The sequence below is a fragment of the Pseudochaenichthys georgianus genome, chromosome 5 (genome assembly GCF_902827115.2).
Source record: "Pseudochaenichthys georgianus chromosome 5, fPseGeo1.2, whole genome shotgun sequence".
Lineage (NCBI taxonomy): Eukaryota > Metazoa > Chordata > Actinopteri > Perciformes > Channichthyidae > Pseudochaenichthys > Pseudochaenichthys georgianus.
The window spans coordinates 6,932,458-6,956,310 of NC_047507.1; the positions used below are offsets into that span (position 1 = coordinate 6,932,458).

The 23,853-nt window shown below is 42.6% G+C and overlaps 3 protein-coding genes across 4 annotated transcripts in view; 2 read left to right on the forward strand and 1 right to left on the reverse strand.

Moving 5' to 3' along the window:
* On the reverse strand, positions 1 to 23,622 carry LOC117446244 (DEP domain-containing mTOR-interacting protein). 2 transcript variants are annotated; one of them, XM_034082320.2, is made up of 10 exons: positions 4,073 to 4,157; positions 2,472 to 2,601; positions 2,187 to 2,365; positions 1,749 to 1,872; positions 1,423 to 1,601; positions 1,028 to 1,237; positions 792 to 917; positions 615 to 685; positions 242 to 346; positions 1 to 126 (listed from the first exon to the last, which is right to left on the reverse strand). In XM_034082320.2, the coding sequence occupies exons 2-10, from the start codon at positions 2,552 to 2,554 to the stop codon at positions 1 to 3; spliced, it is 1,203 nt and encodes a 400-aa protein (XP_033938211.1). In that variant the 5' UTR covers positions 2,555 to 2,601; positions 4,073 to 4,157. The 2 variants fall into 2 exon arrangements, 1 of the variants encoding a protein (XP_033938211.1); XR_011643204.1 differs by lacking the exons at positions 1 to 126; positions 242 to 346; positions 615 to 685; ... (5 more) ...; positions 2,472 to 2,601; positions 4,073 to 4,157 and adding exons at positions 20,214 to 20,662; positions 20,867 to 21,013; positions 23,409 to 23,622.
* zhx3a (zinc fingers and homeoboxes 3a) overlaps positions 1 to 23,853 on the forward strand; it is a 54,666-nt gene that overhangs the window by 839 nt on the left and 29,974 nt on the right. The window contains exons 2-3 of the mRNA XM_034082312.1: positions 10 to 81; positions 253 to 357. The gene's annotated coding sequence lies outside the window, so the exon portion shown is untranslated. The remainder of the gene's footprint in view (positions 1 to 9; positions 82 to 252; positions 358 to 23,853) is intronic.
* On the forward strand, positions 7,166 to 10,582 carry mafbb (v-maf avian musculoaponeurotic fibrosarcoma oncogene homolog Bb). Its single transcript, XM_034082321.2, has one exon. It carries the CDS (start codon positions 7,442 to 7,444, stop codon positions 8,417 to 8,419), a length of 978 nt encoding a protein of 325 aa, XP_033938212.1. The 5' UTR covers positions 7,166 to 7,441; the 3' UTR covers positions 8,420 to 10,582.

Consider the following 23,853-nt stretch of genomic DNA (forward strand, 5'->3'; position numbering starts at 1 on the left):
TCATTCCAGTGGTTCCATAACTTCCAGTACAACGGTGCGAGGCCCTGTCATCACCATCCTGGAGACTGTCCTGTAGTCCAGGTAGAGAACACACTGTCCATTCACCTGGCACAAAAACTGCCGCACCTAAAGAAGATAATGTGAAGTACACAGGTCTTAAGAGTCAAATATGTGATGTTTTTCAAATTCCTTTGAGGGTATTGCACTTTTTTCTGTGCCATGTGTGAAACATATATCTAACCTTAACTCCAGCAGCGGCTGCAGGGCTTCCAGGGTCAACAGCCTGCATATAACAGGGAGCCATGCCTCTGACAACAAAGCCCCAGGCCAGGTCATCTCCTATCACCTGTGATGAAGGTGAGTGACATTACTTTGTGCAGTAATTAAATGGATTATATTGTATCAATGTTAAGAAACAACATTATTATTCCACATGGAAGAATAATCTCTCAAAAATGCATTACATCTTGTTCCTAGGCAACTTTGAAGTGATTTAATTCTCCACTTAATTTAGGAGTATTGTTGTTAAGTTGATACAGGAATAATGCTGTTTACACACCAGAGATGCCTCCAATGTTAGCACTTAAAAATCAAAAAAGTTATAACAAACTCACCGTCAACACTTTCTTCATGAAAGGCGCACCAGGTGCCAATAACTCTTCACATGTATAACTTCTTCTAAGTACTGGAAAAAGGTTTAAAAACAAATCAAGAACATTCACCATTTCCAGTTTTGGACCTCAATAGAACATTTCATTTATTTGACACATGAATATTAATTACACACTTGCCTGATTTAGGATTACATATTACTGAAGTTGAATTGAGCTGGACAAAGGGTGGAAATCCAGCAGAGTGAAGCTGAGAGGAATTCAAGCTGCCTTGACGCCCACTGGTAACCTGTTCCAGATATGTACCTGACCCCACCGTAGTTAATTAGTAGTGACTTTTATACTTGATCATTAGTATTCAAAGTTTATAAAATAGGCAAAAAATAGGGCAAAAATGGAAAGAGATCAGTTTTTACCTGACTGGAAAGCACTACTGCCCTCTTGAGGATGGCTTTTGTGCAAAACAAATGGACTTTCAAGATGGTTGTCCTCTTGTGTCAATATCACCACATCTTCGCTGTCCTCTTCACTTTCACGCAAGAGTTCAGATAGGTGGCGTTTGCGACGAAAATTGATGCAGAACTGATACAGCAGTCCACTGTCAAAGAAATCATACTTCTTTGCCACTAGTGGTGGGAAAGGGACAAAGAAAGACACAAAACAACACGTTTTAAAATGTATGGGATTTAAAAAACAAAACTCCATGAGGGTTTTTTCTTCAGATTTTAAAAAGTGCCAGCCCTCCCCACTGCCAACAACAGCTCACAGTCCTGTTGCTATACATCAAAGGGAAAGTAAAGACTCCCCTCACCATGCTGAATGATGCCATGCTCCTGCAATATGCGGCACATATCCAGGGCCTGACGCCGGCTTTCTGCCTCCTTGTTCTGAAGGAGCCAGTTGATCAACTGGCAGCCAGGAAAGGAGCGCTGATAGGTAACGCCATGCTCCACTCTCAACTGCAGAATGGAGTCCTTGTCCCCTATGAGACTTGAGAAAGAGACACAAAAACCCTAAGTAGATTCGTCATGAAAATGCTGGATATAGCATTTCAAAGTTACCAATTTGGGATCCCAACTAGTACACTCTTAGGTCAAAGAAGAGTATCCCCGCACCAAAACGAACTGTAGCTCTTACTGTTCAAAAAGTTGTTGTCCTCGCATGAAGATTTTCACCTCCGTGTTGAAGGGAAAGGTGCCGTCATCCTTCCGGAAACGGTACAGTAGTTTGGCATCCTTCAATACTGACCTCTTATCACAAACTATGAAAAGAAAACATACGGTTTCAAATCACATTACATGTCACTTTACTGATGATCCAAAGCAATTTAAGTAAACTTTAATACCATAAACATGCCTACGAGAGTAAATGTGGGTTAAGTATCTTGCTCAACATGTCAGCTGCAGGGGCTGGGGATCAAACAATTGACCATCTAAATTGGTTAGCTCCCCTGAGCCACATCTGCTCCATTGGATAAGTTTTGAAATAAGTCTGTCTTTTCATAAAAGTTCAATAGAAAAACATGAATTCAGAGAAGGTCTTCATATATCCCCTTTCAATCGGCTTCATTGTTACCGTGGTGAATGATGTCATGATCCATGAGGTGCTGCATGAGGCAGACGGCTGTCGCTCGATCCGGAGCTTCCTTATGGCTCACCAGCCAGTCTATAAGTTCCTGTGCCACAAAGCAGTTTGGATACGTGCGCAGGTGGTAGCGTCGTTCCTTGATCAGTTTTCCATCGTGTAGCCTCAACCTTGAAATTAATCAGCCATATGTTTGACCTAACACTTTGAATCCCCCATAAACCGGACCAAAGACATGTCATACATCCACTCCAGCTCTCCGTTCTCTCTTCATACCTGAGTTGTTCTCCAGCAATCATGACCTCTCCTTTATGTTGTCGGGCCATAGCTTTTCTCGTAAAGCTGCTTGCTCTCTCCATGTTTGTTTTATGTGGACTGGAATGAAGCTAACTTTCCAGTATGGCCCCTGTTGTGTTTACAAAATAGCGTTAGAAACACACAGAACCCCAATTGCCATGTGGGACAGATGTTGTGTATACAGAAAGAAAGGAAGACTAGGCCATGGTACATTTCTGTCAGGCATGCCACAGACAGAATGCAGAAACCTGTCAAACCTTTTGTTTGTATCGTTTCTTAAGGCTGAACTGTAACTGGCTTTCCTCTTGGCTGTTTTTGACGGTGCATAGCGCATCTTGGAATCTTTTTTTTTATTCAACTTTGAGAGAAACAAGTGAGTGACTGTTGATATCCACATGATAGTCCTTTCCTAATTGCTTCCGTGCTGCTTATGCACTGACGACAGCCAGTTAATGGATGCTGTGATGTTGCAACCCGAAATGGAACAAAACTCTGGATTATCTAGGGTGCTTCATGGATGTTAAAGCTTCTTAGAAGACTTGCTGTTACATGTCAGCCTTCTAGCATTGGATGAACTTGAAGTAGGTCACATTTTAAATATGGATGCACTGATCCAACTTTTTTTAAGCCTGCATACTGATACTCGGGCTTTGACTACCAAACTGATACCGGTGTTAGATTAATAAACTGTATGCCTTACTGTGTGTGTGGAAGTGACTGGGATCCTTGTTGCATGTTTAAAATAAAATCAGGCCTGGCTTAAACATTGCTTTGCTAACTTTGCAAACCTAAAGGTCACACATAAATACAAAGTGTATTACTGAATTGTTAAATAAAATATGAAAACAATATTGTATGCACCAACAACTTGATGAAAATGAATATCTTCCAAATGAACAGGAAGTTCTGAAAAAAATGGTCAGGATTGGTAAATTCAGTATTTAACATAGTTGAGTAGATCGGCCCCATTTAACACAACAGGCAGTGGCGTTTCTATATGTACAAAAGTGGTGGGGCACAAAAAACTCAGATGTCTATATATAAGCTTCTGCAGAGAGGTTCATGGCTGGTGAGGCACTGGCACTGACTCTTCAGGTTTACAAATATATTAAATCAAAATATAATATTATTTTCAAAAGCTTTTTTTGTCTGATGCTTCAATTACTTTTAAACAGACAGTTCAACAGAAGGATACCCACAAAAATGTAATTTTATCATTTAAATATTGAATTGTTCTCTCTTAGTAAGATCCCATTTTCAATAACATTGCAGTCTTACCTTGACTTGAAGATTGAGTCCATTTGCCTATCCTTCTGGACAAAAATCTCTATTACTTTTTTTGTAAAAGTCCTCCTTATCTTCTTGTAGTTTCAAAAGTCTATCATAAATCTAATCTAATCAATAGATTTTTGATTCGAAAATGATAAAAGTAGGGTAGACATGTGGATATTATCCAGCTGAACAAAACGTACATTTATCTAACAGCTACGTTTCCCACAGATCTTATTTTGAGCTGTTTTCTAAAATCCTATGGAGAAATCTCATTGCTTTTAGGTCGAGGGAAGCCATGCGCAGCTTACTTCCTGGTTTTAGGACGCCTCACTGCAGCTCTCTCGTCTCCTCTTCACACAGCACACTTTTCGCGGCACACGTACTGACAGCCAATCAGCTCTGAATTATGTGAGATGACGTATGGTGGGGATGGCAGCACTTTGCCCCTATGGTCATTATTTTTTGCCACAAAATACTCTGAGCATGCGCAGTGTAGTTTTTGCAGTCACCGTTCACTTAGACAGTCAGAGGGAGGGGCAGGATCAGATTTTGTCCCACATGGCTCTAAACAGCTCAATAGGCACACACTGTAGACACTAATTAGAAGAACACATACTAAAACAGCAATGTACAGACGAATCAGATGATTAAACATGATCTTAAAATATATTTAATATATTTTTTAATTAATTTTTTGCATTTTGTTGTAATCATTATTTTAATACTTTCTGCTGACACTAGGTGGGGCTGTGCCTGCCCCTAATGACCAGTCGCCACTGACAACAGGGGATAGTATTTTGACGTCATCAGCAGCAAGTCAGCCATTTTTGGAGTATACCAGCCAACGCAACCTCTTAACTTAAGACTTAGGGCCTGCAAAGCAAGCCTTATTTTTCACTTTAAAATGTTTTATACATGGTCAGTAGGCACTGCTGTGTCATGTCAGTAACAGCCAATCCCACAACAAGCAAACAAACAAAACAAAAAAGGACCATGCGGTTACATTTTATTATTTCTAACATGGACAGTTAACCACTGATGTGTAGCAAGAGATGCCAAATGGCTTTGTTGGCAGCTTTCTGCTGACTGTTAAGTCAAAATGACAAAATCCAACTAATTGAGTCTGTATCGACCTGATCCGTATTGGTGCATCCCGACTTCAAGAGTTTGCATATTGCGACAGAAACATTTGCAAGTTACAGCGGTTGTCTTCTATGTAATGTGGTTTCTGAATTAGTTTTGTAATCAAGGACATCACCGGTTATGTAAAGTGGGTCTTTGGGATGTGAAAGCAGCATCCATGCTTTCAGCCTCTCAACACACAAATGCTGCCTACTTTACAAAAATGGGCAGATCTAAACCCGTACTATAGCCCCTACCTTAACCGCCTATAAAGAAGCTACATCATTAGTGTAGTTTGTAGGTGGTTAGGCACAATTAATATCCAACTAATATCCATTTTCACTTAATGGTCTCACTCCAAATAAAGTGAAACCCTATTTACAAGAGCCGTTGATGCTTTATGGGTCAAATCAATGTTAGTGTGTTACAGCATGTGTTTTTGTAGTGAATTATCCGAGTGCACTTGGGCTGTTAGCATCTTATCATTAGCATAACTTATACTACATACTTCCCCCCCGCCATGCTGACGTAAATCCTACTGTGCGTCCCTGAGCCATCCCCACTCAGTCACACTGTCTCCTCTTTTCCTTTATTCCCAGCAACTAAACCTGACTGGAAAAATGCCTCTGCGTCCTCGGACAGCACTTTCTATTGGTTTTGGCTCGAGTCCTCTATCTTGTCAGTGAAGCTTTTCGCTATCTTTGGAGGAAGCGGTGCCTGAGAGGGTCACCTCAGGGCAGGAACGTCGATTAACCCTTTGATTTCCTGTGCGGCCGTGTCACTTCTGGACACCGCTAGGTTCCCTGGATCAGACCGTACATCCTGGAACATGCCAGGTTTTTTTTTTTTTTATTGTGTTAGAGATGTTGCTGAGCTGGGACTGCAGATGAATACGAGCCTTTCAGCCAACTCCGGTTCAAAAATACATTAAGAAAGAATATATTTGTCAGATGCTTTGCCTTTTCCTTCCTGTCAGGGGCTTAGGGTAGAGAACATCTCTGTATTCACATAGTAAATACATGCACAATGCTACATGAGATTAACCAATCATTCTTAGCATTTTATCTGTCAAAACAGCAGTAATACAGCCTGAACACATCCAGAACACAAATACAATTAAGAAAATAAAGAATTATATGAAAAGACCCGACCACTGATAAGCGGGAGAAGATGGATGGATGGATGGATGGATGGATGGATGCATGAAAAGAGTTTTCTAACATGTTTTTACCCGACAACACAAATATTCCTCTTACAACACTTTACTGGCTCAGAAACACACTCGTTCCCTCTTATGCAAGTCTGTGATGGTGCACACTTCATATCTAAGGGTAGATATTAAGATTGGGATGTCTGCAGTGTAGACTAGAGGCCACAAGGTGTCAGTGTTCTCCTGTGTGCTTACCACAGAGCATGGCCACAACAACAGTGTGAAATAAAGTGTCCTGCAGCCTCCTTTTTGTTGTAGTTTAAGTAAAATCAGGCGTGTGTACATGACCACAAATCCAGATATAAATATAAACCAACTTAAGGTTGAAAGAAAAAAATGATATCAAGCTAGTTTAATATTTAGGCAAAAGTGACTATTATGTTTATTGGATTTGCTTAATGAAGATAAAAACACTGCCTCGACTCAGTGTGTAGGTATTTGACTATGATTCATCTCAAGATTCATAGACTCATAGGCTTTTTTGTCATATGCACAATAGCTACTATTGCACTATCTATACTAGATAGATAATGTTTTTGTAAGTGTTATGCTATGACGTTTGTATATGTTTTTGTCGCTGCTTTTTTTTGCTTTCGACAGCCCTTTGAGGCATTTCTTATGATTTGGGGCTATAATACATTTTTCATTTGATTTGATTTAGATGCAGAATACTTTTGGCAATGGAAATATAAGTCACAGGCTCCTCCAACAATGCAACATCAAATGTACTTCACTTAAAACAAATACAAATAGTGCAAGTAGAAATAGAAATCAAAGAAGAGAAGTGAGGAGAAGAAGTGCAAGTATAGTACACATTCCTGTGAGATAAATAGGCCTAAATATAAAATAGAGGACAAGTAGAATATACAAAAACATATTGTATAAGATAGTGTGTAGCTGTGCAGACATTTATAGGTTTTGGTCAAGTGATCATCACGAAAAGCTCGTGGGGACAGACTCGTAGCAGCTTTTATGCAAATTGCCTCCTCAGCGTCTTTTCATTGGAGTGCAGCGTGGAGGTGTAGCCTGGAAGGCGTGACATCACAGCAATGCAGCTTTATGAAGAAAGTGCGCTTCTCCTGAGCAGGCAGAGGTGCGTCCAGCTCGCTGGCATCAGTGTGGAGTCTCAGTGTGTAGCGAGTGAAAGCAAAAAAGGCTGCGCGGTGCAGAATTTCCACTTCAGAGTTTTGGACGCTTTTTACGCACGCATGTCTTTTCCCTTTGTGAGCTGAAATCAAAGTTTGGAATTACTGCCATTTTTCGAAAGTAAGCACGTTTTTGCTGACTGTGTGAAATAGCGTCGGACACTCAGAGCTCTTTGAAGAGACCAGCTTTGTCAGTTAACATGTCCGCTGAGGCGCATTCACATTTGGGACTTCAGAAAAACAACATGGATTTCGTCGGCGACTTCGACTTTGCGAAGTTCGGCGTTAAGAAAGAATCGATGCAAGGGATGGACCGCTCCTTTATCGGGCCATGCAGCCAGCTCCAGAGACCGGACTCGGTCTCCTCCACCCCCGGCAGCACACCTTGCAACTCGGTACCCTCGTCACCGAACCTCAACCCCAGCGAGCCGAGAAATAACCCCGGGGGCGACCAGTTCTGGTTACCCAACAACGGGGGTTACCCTCAGCAAATGTACCCCCAATCTTTCGGTCTGACACCCGAGGACGCAATGGAGGCCCTGATCGGAGCCACGGCACAGCAGGGACACCCATCTGTGCCCCACGGCCACCACCAGCCACCTTTCCAAGCTGAGTACGATGGGTACGGCCACATCAACGAGCCGGTACAGCAGTACCCGGGACTCCCGGGTCACCCCGACATGCAAGGCATCCCCGGCAGTCACTGCGAAGACCCTTATATGAAAGATGACATGGGGTGCGATTCCCCTGATTCGATGGATGACGAGGAGTCGGACCTCGGTGCGCACATCCCGCACAGCCGCTACGACCGGCGGTCCAACGCGGACAGCAACTTCTCCGACGACCAGCTGGTGTCCATGTCCGTCAGGGAGCTGAACCGGCTCCTCAGGGGCCTGGGCAAGGACGAGGTGATGCGTCTGAAGCAGAAGCGCCGGACCCTGAAAAACAGAGGTTACGCACAGTCCTGCCGCTACAAGCGCGTCCAGCAGAAACACGTTTTGGAGCACGAAAAGACCAGCCTGGTGGGACAGGTCGAGCAGCTGAAACACGAACTGAACAGGCTGATGCGGGAGAGGGATGCATACAAAAGTAAATGCGAGAAACTGTCCGGTGCGAACTGTTACCACGAAACCGGGTCCACCAGTGACAACCCCTCCTCACCCGAGTATTTAATGTGAGTTTGTCCATCCCGCAGAACTGACCCATCTCCATGGCATTGGAGGCATTATGTTGACAGATCGCCCTGCTCTTTAACAAACAGGCCCATGGATTCTTCAAATTGTAATTAATGTTGGACTTAAGGATATCTCTCTAATAATTGTAATAGAAACAACTAGACAACAAGTTATACATGGAAAATCACAATGAAGCATGCATGCAGGACATGTATGAGATGTTTTTATTTTATACAGGCGTATCTGTATTTTGTCTCACAGGAGATACTTGAAATCAGAGAATATTCCCTTTTTATTAATATACTACTTAATCCTTTAGTTACGCTTCAATACTTTGGTGATTTCTTTTGTTGCTTTGCTTAGTTTTTGTAGCTTCAATTATATTTTGTGTTTATGCTTCATTAAAATAGAAAAAACATACAGAAGTTAATTACGCTAGGATAATGACTATTCTTTTTTATGAAGCTGATTCTGCTGGACAGATATGTTCCTCATTTGCTTTTCTTTTTAAGATAATATATGATTATGCAAATTGTTTTCACCCACTATGTTTTTAATTTGTTATGGATCAATAAACCTATCTTGACTTTTTAAAAATTGTGTCTCATCTGCTGATAGATTTACTATCCTATATAAAAACATCCACACAGTGAAATATTTAACACGCTTTCAAATGTTCATACACCACACCAGTCACCTGTATTAGTGTCATAGTGTGTTATCATATGAGTGCTATGCCGACATTTTAATACTTATATACTGAGTAATAAATGCTAAAAGCCCTAAAAGAAGTGCAATAACGTTATCTTTGAGAACTCTTTAACACAATATATAATTTATAGAAATAAAAGTGAACTCACTCATTGAAGTGCAGTGACTGCTAAGACAAGTGCACAAAAACATTAGCTCAACTTTATACTCGAATGATGTTCTCTGTACACACATTCACAGTGTGCGTTTGGAGAGGTCATGTTACTTCATCGTCGTGTCATAAGTATTAATATTATTACAAATAGACGGCCAGAGGAACTGGGACTCCCTCAGTGTTGTGTCTGTGTTAGTTTGGTGGAGAATGAAAGGCCGAGTGGATTTACTTTATCGTGTCACAAGTATTAATATTATTATGATCGGACGGCCGGAGGAAGGAGTGCCAGTTTGTGTATTTATTGGTTTGGCCGAGAATAAAAAGGCAGAGTGGCTTTCTCTTCTCCTTCTCGACCTTTGCCCTTCATGGAGAGCTGCTTCCTGTGGGACCCCTGCATGTGAGAGCATAAAATGGAGTGGAAATCAGGCTTCCCCTCCGCTCTCTTCCTCAGACAAACACCTCTGCATTCATTAACGGAGGAAGAGAGAAACAACGACCACGTCGGCACAAACTGCTGCTCGTCTTGCCGATTTTTTTTTTTACCTCATAGGCTTTTTTTTTCTGTCCTGCTACATTTTTAAATCCTCTTGCACATTTCCCTGACAACAGATCGTTTTCAGTTCAGGACTACAATAATATTTGGATAACCGTAATAGCTCCAAGGCCATTGTGATAATAATGTGTGATAAGTGGACACATTGTAAATGGAGTTTACAGCAGTCTCCCAGTCTCTCGCTGTCAGAGGAGACTTTCTCTCTGTTCCCACCCTTAGTGAGAGCTTGGCAGGTGGCTCTGTTAACGGCCCTACCCTTTAGCCTGGAAACCAGGTTCTCTTTTCATGTGTGACCCCCTGACAGGTTTGACCTCAAAGCAGCTCTAAAATCAAACCACAGGTGCAAAAACACTTTCCTCCCTGAGAACAGGCCGAATCCCTGAAGGTCGGCGCGCTGCACCGGAGTGCGTGACGTAAATGCGTGCGTTTGTGAACATCAAGGATATAGCAGAAAATAAACCAGATGGTTATGGCAATGAATAAAGCTCCTCTATATTTTAATGTTATCGGGACAGGCTCGTTAATCAGTGGCTCTTATATATGGCACAAGACTTTGTTTACAGGCACAGTTCAATTTTCTTCTAGTTTAAAAGTGTACTCGTAAAATATCCTCATTAACAGTAAACCCGCTCAGATGACCGCGATGCAGAAAACTCTTCCCAGTTATTATTGAAGAATTTTGTTGTTCAATTAGTTCACATGTTTTGTTGATTTGTGTTGTTGTTTTCAATAAATACAATTGAACATGTCTTTATGTAATTTATGACACAATCAGGCAAATTATTAAAACCTTCCAAAACGTCTACAGCCTTTGAGATTGAAGAAGGCGTCCTCAAGTAAAATAAATAGGAACGATATAGTATGTGGACATGGGGATATGAGACTAAATACTGGTTTATAAGTGGGATGTTTTCAGGTGACACAAATGTCGTCCTTTCTTGGTTTCAAAGACTGATATTTTAGTAAAGTGATGGCGTGATGTCGCTGGCACATTGCTTGTCTCTAACCACTTAGCCATTACATCCACATTACTGATAATTATTCATCAAAAACCTCATGGTGTAATTATTCTAAAAGGCCAAATAGTCAACCCAATACTGATATCCAGCTATTTGATTCAAACACGAAGATATTAGCTTTGTTCCATGTAAACCAGCTTGAACCTGATGTGTACATGTATATTAGTAAATGCACAATTGGAACACAAGGTACAAGGTGGCATGTATGTGAATACTTGCATATATTTTACATTGCATCAGATGTGTTTTCGTAGGTGTGGTTTTTCAAACAGGGCATTTCTTTGTTCGGTGCGGTACGTTTGCGCACTTATACATCACATGAGGATTTCTAAGCTACGGCGGAATAATACAGTAGAAGTGTTGGCGAGGAGAGCAGTTTGTGGTGCTGTGTGACAGTGTGCAGGGTGCCATTGTAGAAACGATTAGCCAGCTCTTTTTCCTCGCATGTGATAGGCTGCTGGGCCTGATGTGGGAGCCTCACACTACCCCCACTCCCTCTCTGCCTCCCTCCCCCCTTCCCTCCCTCCTCCTCCCCGCCACCAACACCCCCAGCCCACAGCGCCTGAGGCTGGCTACTGAGTCAGCAGGAGGGAAAGGTGTCTGCACGGCTGTGGCATCGGAACAAGAGAGAAAGCAAAAGAGCTGGAGAAGGATAAAGAGCAGTGAAAACGATTTAGAACAGACGTGCTTGCATTTTTTAAAAACAGATGGAGAGAAGGAACGATTGCACGGAAAAAGGAGATGATGAAGCAGGGTAAAGAGGAAGAATCATCATCTCTTAAATTATTTCCAAATCACTTCTGCAGAGGCCTTTTTTTATTACATCGTGACTAAGATGTCCACTCTCGATGTAACCACGACACGCTCTTACACGATAAATAACGCCTATAGTCGACTGGCCTTTCAGTGAAGACACTCAAACGTGTCCATCACAATCTGTTAACGGTGGTGCCAACCTCTCGGCCGAGTGCTGGGGTTCGCCAAGGCCTCGCTGCGTCTCAGACAGCGGACACAGACAGAGGAATGCTGCAGATACTCACCATTGTGTGGGGAGAGGCAGAGGAATGCAGGCTGCCCGGCTGCGTTCACTGTCACCAATGAACACAGCCGGAGGCCTTGAGCCACGAGGGACACGCCGGGCCAGCGGAGCCTATGGCCAAACACCACTCACCACCTCCATCGGTGATATCATAGCCATCTTCTTGGACAGTGTTGGTTTGGCCCAGTTCCACTGTCTAAACACTGGGTATCTTGTTGCAGAGCACCTGACTGACTGTCCGAGGAAAACACCAGAGATAAGATAGAAAATAGTCAAATAGGAATCAGCTGAGCAAATATTCATTTGATTCAAACAAACCCCATTGATCAATCAGTGAATTCTGCGTTCACATTAATGATTGGCGCTAATCTCCTGTGGCTAAATGTCAACTGACGAGACATTTGACCCCCGATAGCGAGACGTTTCCAGCCTCAGCCAGTTCTTTCACGCGGTGTTTTGCAACAGTTAAAGTCTCATATTGTCTGCAAGAGTAGCTTCACGTGAAGAGTAGAGCTGAGATTGGGATGGAGGACAGGATGGACGAGGGGCTTCCTCTTTCACTTCCTATATGAGGGTCCAGTCAAGTGACTCTCTGTGAGAGTGTTGGGTTGTGTGTTGCAGGAAAACGCAGCTTCGACGGCTGCGGTTTCCGTTCAGGATGTCCAGTCGTTTCTGTGCGCAGTTGTGACACCGTGAATCATGCAGAGGCCACACACGCACACAGACGTCTCCATGGACATGGCACACATACACACACGAGCAGACATGGCAATGCGAATACAGACGATCGTGCACTTTCTTCCTCTCTTGCACAAAGCCACACATTCTTATGAATATCATGTGATCCTGACTGTTAATGTTTGTCACCTTCTTTTTTGATTGCCCGAGCTGCTGTTTGGACTATGGTTGCTTTTTCTCAGTGTAGCCACATCCTCAAAGATTCCTCTGTAATTATGATTGTACTACTGGTAATGAGTTAGTTTATCACATGATGGGCTCTGCAGGCTGCAACAGAGTGGATTAATGTGTAGCTTCAGAAGTACAATAAAGCTTGTCTTGCTATCTTATTGGCCGTAATAAGGAATCTGGCTTGCTGTGGACGTTGTGTTCAGCGTGATCTCCTGGCGATCTGATTGGAAGGCCCGTTGATAAAGTTCTTGTCACGTTTCAGTGGACACCACTGACAGAGGTGTGACAAAGTCCTGTCACATTACGGACCCTGGACTTCGGTTACCGAGCGAAGGGCAAACCACTGTATGTAATGATTATACACGTTGCTTCCAGCGTGAAATACACAATAGCAAAACAGCCTGGGGTAAAAAACAGAGGTGTTGTACTCGCATACGAAACAGGGGTAACACTAAGAGACTAAGAGACTAAACGGTTAAGATTCATTTCAGGAACAGCACACTCGACACCTCGACTTGCTTACGTACTTGGAGCGTATTCTCCAGTTTTACGAGTGACACTGCAGTTTTGCAGCATAAACAAGAGGCCAAAGAGTAAAGGAAGGTTCACTGAAGAGAAGATTAGAAAAAAAAGAACAAATCTCTTTTCCTTTCATTCCCTGCTAGGATTTCCTGTTCTGTTTTATGGGGGTCATGCAGCTGGCAGGCGCCCTCCTGTTTCTGTCCATAACGATGACAGGCGTCCATTAGTGCACAGTAGAAACACGAGCCACAGAGGTTAGCTCAGGCTCTCCCCCCACCTCCCCTTTCCCCCTGACAGGCTCTTCCCTTTCCACAGCCCCTGGCCCCCTGTATACAACCTACCTATCTATAGGGCAGATAATTGTGGCTTTCAGTTGCTGTTGGCAGCGCTTCGCTGATTAAGGGTCAGCTCCTGCTCAGACGCCAGCATGTGCGCCTTGGCGAGTTTAACACAACCTGGAAATCAGGTCCAGGCCTCAGGGACCGTGTAATGTCTCTGGTATATAACAAACTCGCATCCAGGAAAAAGTAATGGTGGGACTGAAGAGCCCTGAGGATGAGAAAGTAAACAGTTCTTGCTAACTTTGAGGAAACTAAAGGGAAGAAAAGCATGTTTTTATGGTGGGTTTAAATGTAGGAGATAAATCAGGAAACAGATAACAGGTTGCCCCGTATTCTCAACGATAGATGAAGGATGTGTCGGGTGCGATTGGAACAAAACAGGATACATAGGAAGGCACTCCAAAATGTAACAACAAGTATATATTATGTATACTTACAGTAGTTAAATCATAAAAAGGACTACATGTTTAGGGCAAAGTAGGTCTTCGTTTCATGTTAACATCTCCCTTGTGTCGTATTATTTTGTTTTTAATTGTTTGATGTGTTATTGCCGATGTAAAGCTCTTTGAATTGATTTGTGTGTGAACATGTGCTTTATAAATAAACTAACCTTAACCTTCGTTTGGCCCTAATAACTTTAAGATGTTTTGGTGGGAATATGTTGGTGTTTTTTTAGACCCAATTGTTATAATGAAGTCCTCATGGTTACTTGCTCTTACATCGGAGCTTTCAAAAAGCAGGAACCGCAAGAAGGTATCTGCAGAAAAACTATTATCTTGAGCAAGTTTAGTTGGTGAACTGATATTTTTGTTGACACACCGTTAGTTTAGAGTCTCTCATAAAGACTGAGAAAAGTAGACATGAACATTTGAAAGGGTTTGAAATCAAAACGGTCACTGCCCACGTACCATTCGACACCCTTCTTTATAAGTTTCTGCGGGTGTCACTGACATGAGAATCTGTCATACGTTCTGCTAAAGTCTCGCAGGCCTCCTTGGAATTGGGTGTGTCGCTCTCCCACTAGTGTGTCATGTTAACATCTCCCTTGTGTCGTAACTCTTCCCTCGTGTTTCTCAGAAGGCCTGTGCTGAACTTAAAGCCATATAATCTTTTTTCTTTAAGAGGATTTTAGCACAGCGGTATCTGTCCCTGCGTCTTTGGCACAACAGTTGTTCACACACCCATTCTTTGATTTCGTGGCCATCTTTGTCATCATGCGCGATGTTGAGGCTCCGCTACAACAACAGAGTAACAACCATCTGTGCGCTGTGGTCGGACTGTCGGGGAAGAAGCGTGTGATTGGCCACGATGGAGCTTATAAGGCGTCTATTTAAGGGGACGACTGCCTTTTATACTAAAGTGAACCCATGTACTTGTTTGCTCTTTTTGTGGTCAAGATACAGGAAGTACTTTGTTCTGGGATTCAACGGCAGAAAAAAAAGAAACACTTACTTCTCAAAAGAATGAAATGAAAGGTTACGGGAAACAACAACGTTTATAGAGGGTGTGATACGTTTTCCCACTGAATTTAAGATAGATAGTTTGTGAACCAAATCCTTTGAACCTAATGCCAGTCACATACATCTTGATTGTTGCAAACAGAAATAAAATTCTCATGGTTACATGCAAATAATGAACGTTAACAAAAACAGTACATGCTTATACCTGCTATACAATACCAATATTATTGATCATATATTCATTTAAACCTGCTTACAAAACTGTTATTTGGCCAAAAACCAACTGTAGACAAGCAACTGATGATTCGTTACCGTTTCAAAGGATTAATTGTACCGTTTGCTCTCTTGGCTCCAAGAGAGCCGGTACACGGTGCACGGTAGAACATCTACACATCTTCAATTGCAGACTGAAATCTCATCTGTTAAGACTACACTCAAATAAAATCAATATCTGTATATTTGTAGGGGTTGTACCTACTATATTAGAATACAGTGGCTGTAAGTCGCTTCGGATAAAAGCCAAATAGATGTAGCGTTGTGTTTTGGGAGCCGGCAAGCAGCAGCCACTTTGCTTAGCTTAACCAAAAGACTGGAAACGGGAGGAAACAGCTAGCTAGCTCGCCTAAAGGTTGAAAGGAATCTTCTTCCCAGCCCCTGTAGAGCTCACTAATTATCACAGTGTGTCTGCCGTTGTTTATTCAGAGCTTTTCATGTTGAAAAAAGCTGAGAGCAGCAAGAATGAACCAACACAGTAAAAGTAAGAGTGCAAATTTATGCCTTAAACATAAAAAAAAAGCTTAAAGATTTTAAAGGCTTCATAAAGCTGGGAAGGGTTTTCAAAGTTGGATGAACATTTTCTTAATCTTTAAACCCTTCATTTGATCGATTTAATTTATAAAAAGGCTTGTTATTTCAAAAACAATGTGTTCCATACAATAAGACTAAGTGTATTCAGCCATGCCATGAATCTATTCGGCTGTACCAGGGCTTTGAGTTGAATGCTAACACCAGCATGCTATCATGCTAGTAATGACAATAATGACATGTTGACACTTAGCAAGTATAATAATGACTCTCTTTGTTTAACTAACACTTCACCCTGAGAGGACAATGTCACATGACAATCCATCCTTTAACCCTTAAGACATATCTTTCAAAACCAAACGCATATCAACCTCATGGTGGCAAGGAGAAGAGGAACAATATGAAAATCACCAAAGTCAGAAGGATTCTTCCTCTGAGGTACATTAATATCTGTACAAAATGTAATTCTATTTAATTTGTGTTGAACTGTTATAGTTTGTACCACAGTGTCCAATAATTGATCAAAGCTGCTGTAAAAAGTGTCAATCTAGTGCTGAACTGATTTGTACTGTGTTATTTGTAATATTATCATGAGATACAGCTGGTTATTAACTCACTTTACAAGTCCTTATAGTCTGCAAAAGTCAAAAAGTAACTGGATGATTTCACCAATGTAAAACTGCAAAAAAGCAGTCCATTGTGAGAGAAGAGAAAGTGAACAGTGTGAAGCAACACACCGCCCACACGTGGCTGAGCATTGGTCTGCAGCACCAACATGTCCGGCCTGCAAAACAACACATGTAGGTGGCCTCTGAGCTGCGTCCCGACCAACTCTGACCTCAGGCTGCACATCAGGTATTGAAAACCGTTCCAACTGTCCAATTGTTGTGGGAACCTCCCATCTGCCTGCCTCCCGTCTTCTGATGAAACATCAGACACATATCTGACATGTGTGAGTGAAAACAAAACCATGACACCCGATCAAGCTGATAACGCAGAGGCTTCAAATGCGTCTCTGCCTCTGTGTGGCTGCTCTGGTGAAAAACATTTCGGAGTGTTCATGTCAGTTTCAAGTCTCTTTTGTACAGGCCAGGTCAAAAGGTCGCCATAAGTCTGTGAGTGACAGCAGTAACGGCGAGCGGGGCTATATTTAAATCCCGCAGAGAGGAACAGCTTTGACTCATGTGTGGACCCTGCGCATCCTCTTTCCGGACTGAAAAATGAATCTCCTCGAGTTTCCTAGCATCAATAGGACTAAACGTCTAAAGACCCTGATTGTGTAATGTATTGCTAAATTAGCAGATATTGTCAAACAGCAACCTTTGACATAAAGGGGGGAAAAAAGAATTTTCAACAATCCTTTCATGTCCCCTTTAAAAGTTATAAAGTAGGTTATTGGAGGGAGTGTCACTGCCTGGCTGCAATAGATTGAATTGATCCGTGATAAAGTGAACCCTCCCTTTAATGATTATTTCCCAATGCTAGTTGAGGAGTTCAGCTGCTTTGTTGTCTGAATAGATCTGGAGTCTAACTGCGTTGATTCGTCGGAGGTGTTTAGTAAATGCTGTTGTTGTGGTTGATCGGTGGAAGGAGTGGAAAGCAGGAGCGTCGGGCTTTCCCACAGAATCCGAGGAGGAGACTTTGAAATAGGAGCAGCCTCTCTGAAGCTTTATCAAGCCACGATCACCTGATAAATCTGTCAGAAGCCACAGCCATAGGAAACCTGTTATTCATATGTGCTAGTAAAACACATCTTTGAAGGACTAATCCCTTAATCCTGATGCATTGTTTCATCAGCAGAGGAAACACTTGTTATCTCGAGCCGTAGTTCCCAAATAGTGTCGCATAAATGTTTGAGATTAATGAGGAAAGTGTGGCAGGTGGATCCCATGTTATCCCTTCACTCCCTGTGTTTTCCGAGCGGCTAACCCCCGGGGGCTACTTTGACATGCACATGCATACCTATCTGTGCCGCTATCTCTTTACAGTATATCTGTGTCAGCAGCGGGCCGAGGCAGGAGCATGAGAAATGGAGGCGAGCTCGGTCCTCAGTCCCACGGATAGGGGCTGTGCACTCAGCTGTAAACGGTTTCTGTGTGTGTGTGTGTGTGTGTGTGTCTTTATTTCCATCTGTTTTCATCACCTCTGGAAAGGTGGCATGACGACTCTTCCCACAGGAGCGGCGAGAGCGTTGCCGTCCCGCACCTTCCTCCTCTCCTCACCTTACTTGATGACATGGGCCTTATCGCTGCATCTGCAGGGCCAGTTAGTCCTTCCCCTTTGTTTGAGGATTAGGGGACGCTACTGCACCCATTGTGAGCTCCGCAATGTCAAAATTGCGAGGCACAAATATCTTCCTTCTTTGAGAAGTCGACACTCAGGATCAAACGATTACTTCAGATAATCTCGAGCATAATTGAATAATATTCGCAGCTGCCTAAATGAACTCTCTCTGACTGCTCAATATGCAAATGTCTTCTTTTACTCCACATTGCATTAAATCATCATTTTGTTTGGCCTTGAGCTGTGGGGGAGAATGTGTTTACATCCACAAGTCAGGCATTTGTCAAGGTGCGTACCTGATATGATGCACTAAAAAAAGAGTTATCTGCAATATCTCTTCTCAAAATAAGGTCAAAATAGACTCGGCGTCACTTCAGGAAGACTCGGAAATGTTTTACAAAAGTACTGACGGCATCAAAGAGGGGATGCCTTTCACTCCATAGCGAGCCACCGTTACAAAGAGAGTTGACCTTGCCTTTGGCCTCTTGGCTGTCTGACAAAGCAATCCCCATGCTCTAGTGCAGTACGGCTGTCCTCTAAATGAAAGTAGCTGAGAGGCGAAGGGCAAAGAGGCCTATGGAATATCAATGTGCGATGCTCTCAATTAAGATTAAAGCTTCAAATGGAATCCTATGGAGCCCCTTCCCTAAGAAATGCTTGACATTTTACCCTTGCTGACTCTGTATAAAAAAAAACAGTCCTGCGCCACCAGTACCACCACCACCACCACCACCACCTCCACCACCTCCGCGGACGCTAACTAGCTGCCCCTCCTCGGTGATTCACTGAATTCATTCTGCAGATATTGACTTGGGCTACAGTCACACTTCTAAGAAATAAGTGAAATGGATCATCTTACTGCCAGCGGATGATAAGAATACTGAAATATGGAAAAGCGTCTGGATCAGCAAAATGACAAACTGGGGTGGTGGGGGGAAATATGAGGCAGTCATGATAAACCCTTAGAGACAAATTCCCTACTGCTAGATGGAGGAGAGGAAAGAGAAGGGAGGAGAGGTAAAGGAGAAAATAAAATATACTGCAACATGCCCGTTTTAAATGCATGTTTTAAAGGGGGCCTCGTTAATTTACAGTACGTGCATCCTCTCTCTGAATGCCAAAAACACGGACAGACTGCACGTCGTAAAAGTATATTGGCCAATCTCATCAAGATTTAGTCATTTTCGGAATAAGCCTTCTATATTTTCAGTCTTGTAAATTCATCACCTTTTGTCTGACAATAGCCTCCAGTATTGTCTGTGTATTTTCAAACACTCCCTATTAATAATAAGCAGCCAATTAGAAAGCAGCAATCTATTCCCTATAATTAGTACGATGTTTGAGGTTTATTTAGCATTTTTTTCTGGAGATTCAGCAGATGTCGTTTCTGGGCCAGTGGCTTTCCGCTTGAGTATAACAACACAAGTCAGTATTTACTCGGAATATGCGGCATATTTCCTGGTGATTTACAGAAAACGATGTCAAATGTTTGCATCATATCCTGTAGATTAATGCGGATTATAATGTTGTTTACAGACTGTGTATCTGCCAGAATGGAAACATGAGCTGTGCAAGCATTTCCCTTTTGATGAATTTGGTGCAAAAGACACCGAGGAAACCAACAATGTGTTTCCATTTAAATCAAGACAGTAATTCAGTAAAAAAAAACACATGTGCTCATCTTATTAAAGCATGTCAAACTCAAGGTGGGGCTCAGTTATATGTTTAATAATGAGCTTACATCTTATGGCGGAAAGTAAAAAAGGGAGCAGGGACTGATTATGAATGTGATGTAGAAAATAAGATCAAAATGGAGCCTATCGTGTAAACTCCACCCTTGATAAACAGAATTCCACATCACGCTCCAACTCTGCAGTTAACTGAATCAATGCAATTCCACTTGTGCTGATCTTGCAGACTGAGGCCCTTCCCCCATCCTCCCTCACTTCCCCCCTCCCTCCCTCCCTCCCTCCCTGCCTCCCTCCCTCCCTCCCTCCCTCGCTCTTTTTCTCTCTCTCTCTCTCTCTCGAACACACACACACACACAAAACCCGTCTCCCTCCCCGTGCAGGTCTACCCATCGTAACACATTAGCAGTAGAAGCCATCACACAATCAAGACAAGGCAGTGTATGAGACGTCAGGCCAATTTGTTTCCTTCTCGGAGCTACATCACATTAGCAGGGTGGCTATACCCTTGAGCTAAATCCAAGTTCACACAGAGGGAGCGGGGCTGCCGGACAGGAGGGCAGCGATGTCAGCACTTTTCCGACGGCTGCTGACATGTATCCAGCAGACTGACATGTATGAAAAAAACAGCTTGATAGTTTGAAATATGGCCCTTTGGATGTTTTTTTTTGTGGGGGCATTTCCTGAGGCATGGATGAGAAAGAGTGCACTGTCAGAAAATTAAACCAGAAAAAGTTCTTCTGTCAGTGGTCAGGACATCTGTCTAGAAAGAAAGAAAAAGACTGGATCATCACAATCTCATACCTCCGAACTAATTTGATATGATTTTCCGCATTGCCCCCCTCCCTGAATCAGAAGACAAATGTGACTCGGAAAGACCAGTCAATAGTTCAATTATCTGATGTCTCACTTGCTTAATTAAACATATAATTGACTATCTAAAGAGTAATGATAGCCATCCCATTACCCATGAATCCGATGGATTTGGCATAACCACCACTTGACCCGGCGGTGGATTGACTGGCCTTCGGTACGGGGTCAGAGTGTATCCACTGTTCAGCGCCGTAACACTCTTGCTCTTCCCGTCGCACGTCTATGGATGTGGCGCTCGAGTCTGCCATAAACAGTTGGAGGGAAAAATGCAATTACTGCGAGATTATCATACTGCTTCCGTTTGACTTTTCTGACTGAATTCATGAATATATATGAATCCATCTTGCATCTCAATCTGGAATCCCCCACATCTTAGCCCCCCACATCTATGTTTGGCTGGTGGCATTTTCTTTGTTTCCTCAAAGTGTGTCCTCACAGGAAGATTAAAGCGTTACCCTGGAAAACCTGGATAATTCAGAAAAGTACAAAACATCAAACATTTGAGCCTACGTTGCTGTATAAAAGAAAATCCCTGTGAAATAAATTCCCAGAAACGTAAAGGTAGAATGCATAAAGGAAGTGTTTTTCCTAAATATTCAGTTAAAAACCTTGAAAATGTAAACTTTTCGTAAACGAAGACCGTTTTTATTTAGCTTCATGACCAAGCAGTTTTTTTAGTTTATCCAATTGATATCTGAAAGTTTTCATAAGTTTCAGGTCCGTAGAATTTCTTCAAAACATTGAGGACTATTTAAAATGTTGAAATATTCAAACACCTTTATGGTTCTCTCGTATCTCTCCGTTTAGTATGAAACTATGAGATAATTAGCTTAGCTGTAGCTAACTCCTTAGCCATAAGCTAGTTTCAGCATGTAGCATCATGTTAAACTACACATTGCTGTTTTAATTATTGAATGTGTGTACAGAATAAAAGAACAATCTAGAAGGTGTTAATTAATGACTTGTTTAGGGGTTGGTAATTATATTTTTCCACTTTGGACCGAACTAAGCTAGCTGTTTCCCCCCTATCTTTATGCTAAACCTAGCTAAGCTAACTGTTCCTTGGCTGTTTCTTAATACTTAACAGACATATTTAACAGAGTTGTGGTTATTGCCACTCATTTGGTAATTATCTAATCCCACAAATGTTGTGTTGCACTTGATAATGTTACCCTATGATAAATTATACTTATGAGATCCACACCAATACCAAAACTGTGTTCATTTAAAATGATTGAATACCTATAAATGCCTGACAATACCTTTACCCAACCCCCAAACACACACTCAGACACACACACACTCAGAGCACCATCTCTCCCTGAATGTATCACCAACCTTTGGACTTCACCACTACTCCCCTTAATAGCTCAATCTGACGGATCATTTAAAAGCCAGCTGAAACAGACAGATGGATAATGGATTGCCTGGCAAATCAATGCCTGGATCAATGGAAGACATGCATCAATAAATGGATAGAGAACTGCTGAAATAGACACCAGAGCTAATGTGGAACAATGTAGAACATCATTGTGTGGAGCTCACAGCGGGGAAGGCTAAATACGAGTCCCAACTGATAAGGTGTCCTTTTGAATAATGGAGACAACAAACTGAGAGTGATAAGCTAAACTTAAGCTTAGCTGCTATAGTGAGGCTGTGGGAGCTGCGTATTTAGCGCCCATCCCCAACACACACACGCACGCACGCACACGCACACACTCTTATAAAGGTTACCACCACCAGGCCAATTTCTCTGCCGTAGCTCCATAGAAGCTTCCGGACAATTTACACGACTGTAATCATGTGACGAGGCTGTGAGCTGCACTGTAGATACAGTATCAGGGGGACAGTCATTAACAAAAGGGCAGATCTGAGTTTTAAACAAAACACAAAGTCCCAGGAATCTTTCCTCCGTCCTCTCCAGGGTCGCGTGAGCAAACGCAGCGTCACCTTCGTCAGGGACAAACTAAAATGTTGTTTTTCAGATGCGCACGTACAGAATGCTGAGCTAACATGCAGGGACACATGGTGTTGTGGGGGAGCAGCTCGCCACAAGTGTTGAACTTGTGTTGGACCCAGGTGGCGTTTGTGACCAGAGCCTGACTCATTGCTGCAGCACCGGACGCTCCAATCTTGTGGTTTTAAAACGTTGGATTGCGTGAGGCATCCCACTCACTGATAGCCACATGTAATACTGCCTTCAGCTGTTGTGTATACGCATACACAAATTAAATACAATTCTTATTAAACCACAGTTCGCACTCCTTACACAAGCAAGTGGCAAGACACTACAGCTGTTTCTCATGGGCCCGTGCCATAAATCTCTGGTGAATGGCTGGTTTAAGGGTGGGTGCTAAGGAGCAGCTGTACCCGTCTAAAAATAGCGGCAAGGCTGCTTCTGCCGGACAGTGTGTTAAAGCTCAACATGCAGTATAAAGCACAAAGAGCCTATCAACAATACCTTCCACCTGCATTAGCCTAACGGCGGCCTGGCGTCAGCAGAAAAACGCAGGAAGTGACTGACTGCCTTGCAAACTGAACGTCCTCGTCTGACTCACACATCCAAACAACGGACAGATTCATGAGCACATAATTCAGACACGCTTTATTTTTCCAATGAGCTGAACATTCGTTACCAGTGCGTGGTGGCCTGAGGCAGAACGCTCCCTCTTCGCTGTAGTGACAAGCACCGGCCGCCCCGATGGAAAAACAAATCCAAGATGGCACAGTAAACACAAAATCATTATGACAGGCAACAATGTAGGACTCAGCACACTAAGCACATTTTATCAGTGTTTTCTTTTAGTCAGAATTAAAAACACAGCCTGAAATGTCTACATACAGTGCTTGTTCAAGGTGATAATAAAAAGTATGAGTGTACAAACCTGATCCTGTTCGTGCGTGGGTGTGTGGGGGGGTGTATTTGGGGCGCGCACACCTGTTTGGGTGTACTGTAGGGTAAATGTAATTGCTAAACACAGAGGCTGGCAGTGTTTCGAGATACAAAATTGTGCCTCTGGGAGTCACTATAGCTCACAATCTGACTAATGAAGGCCAAGTAATCAAGCTTCAAACTCATCA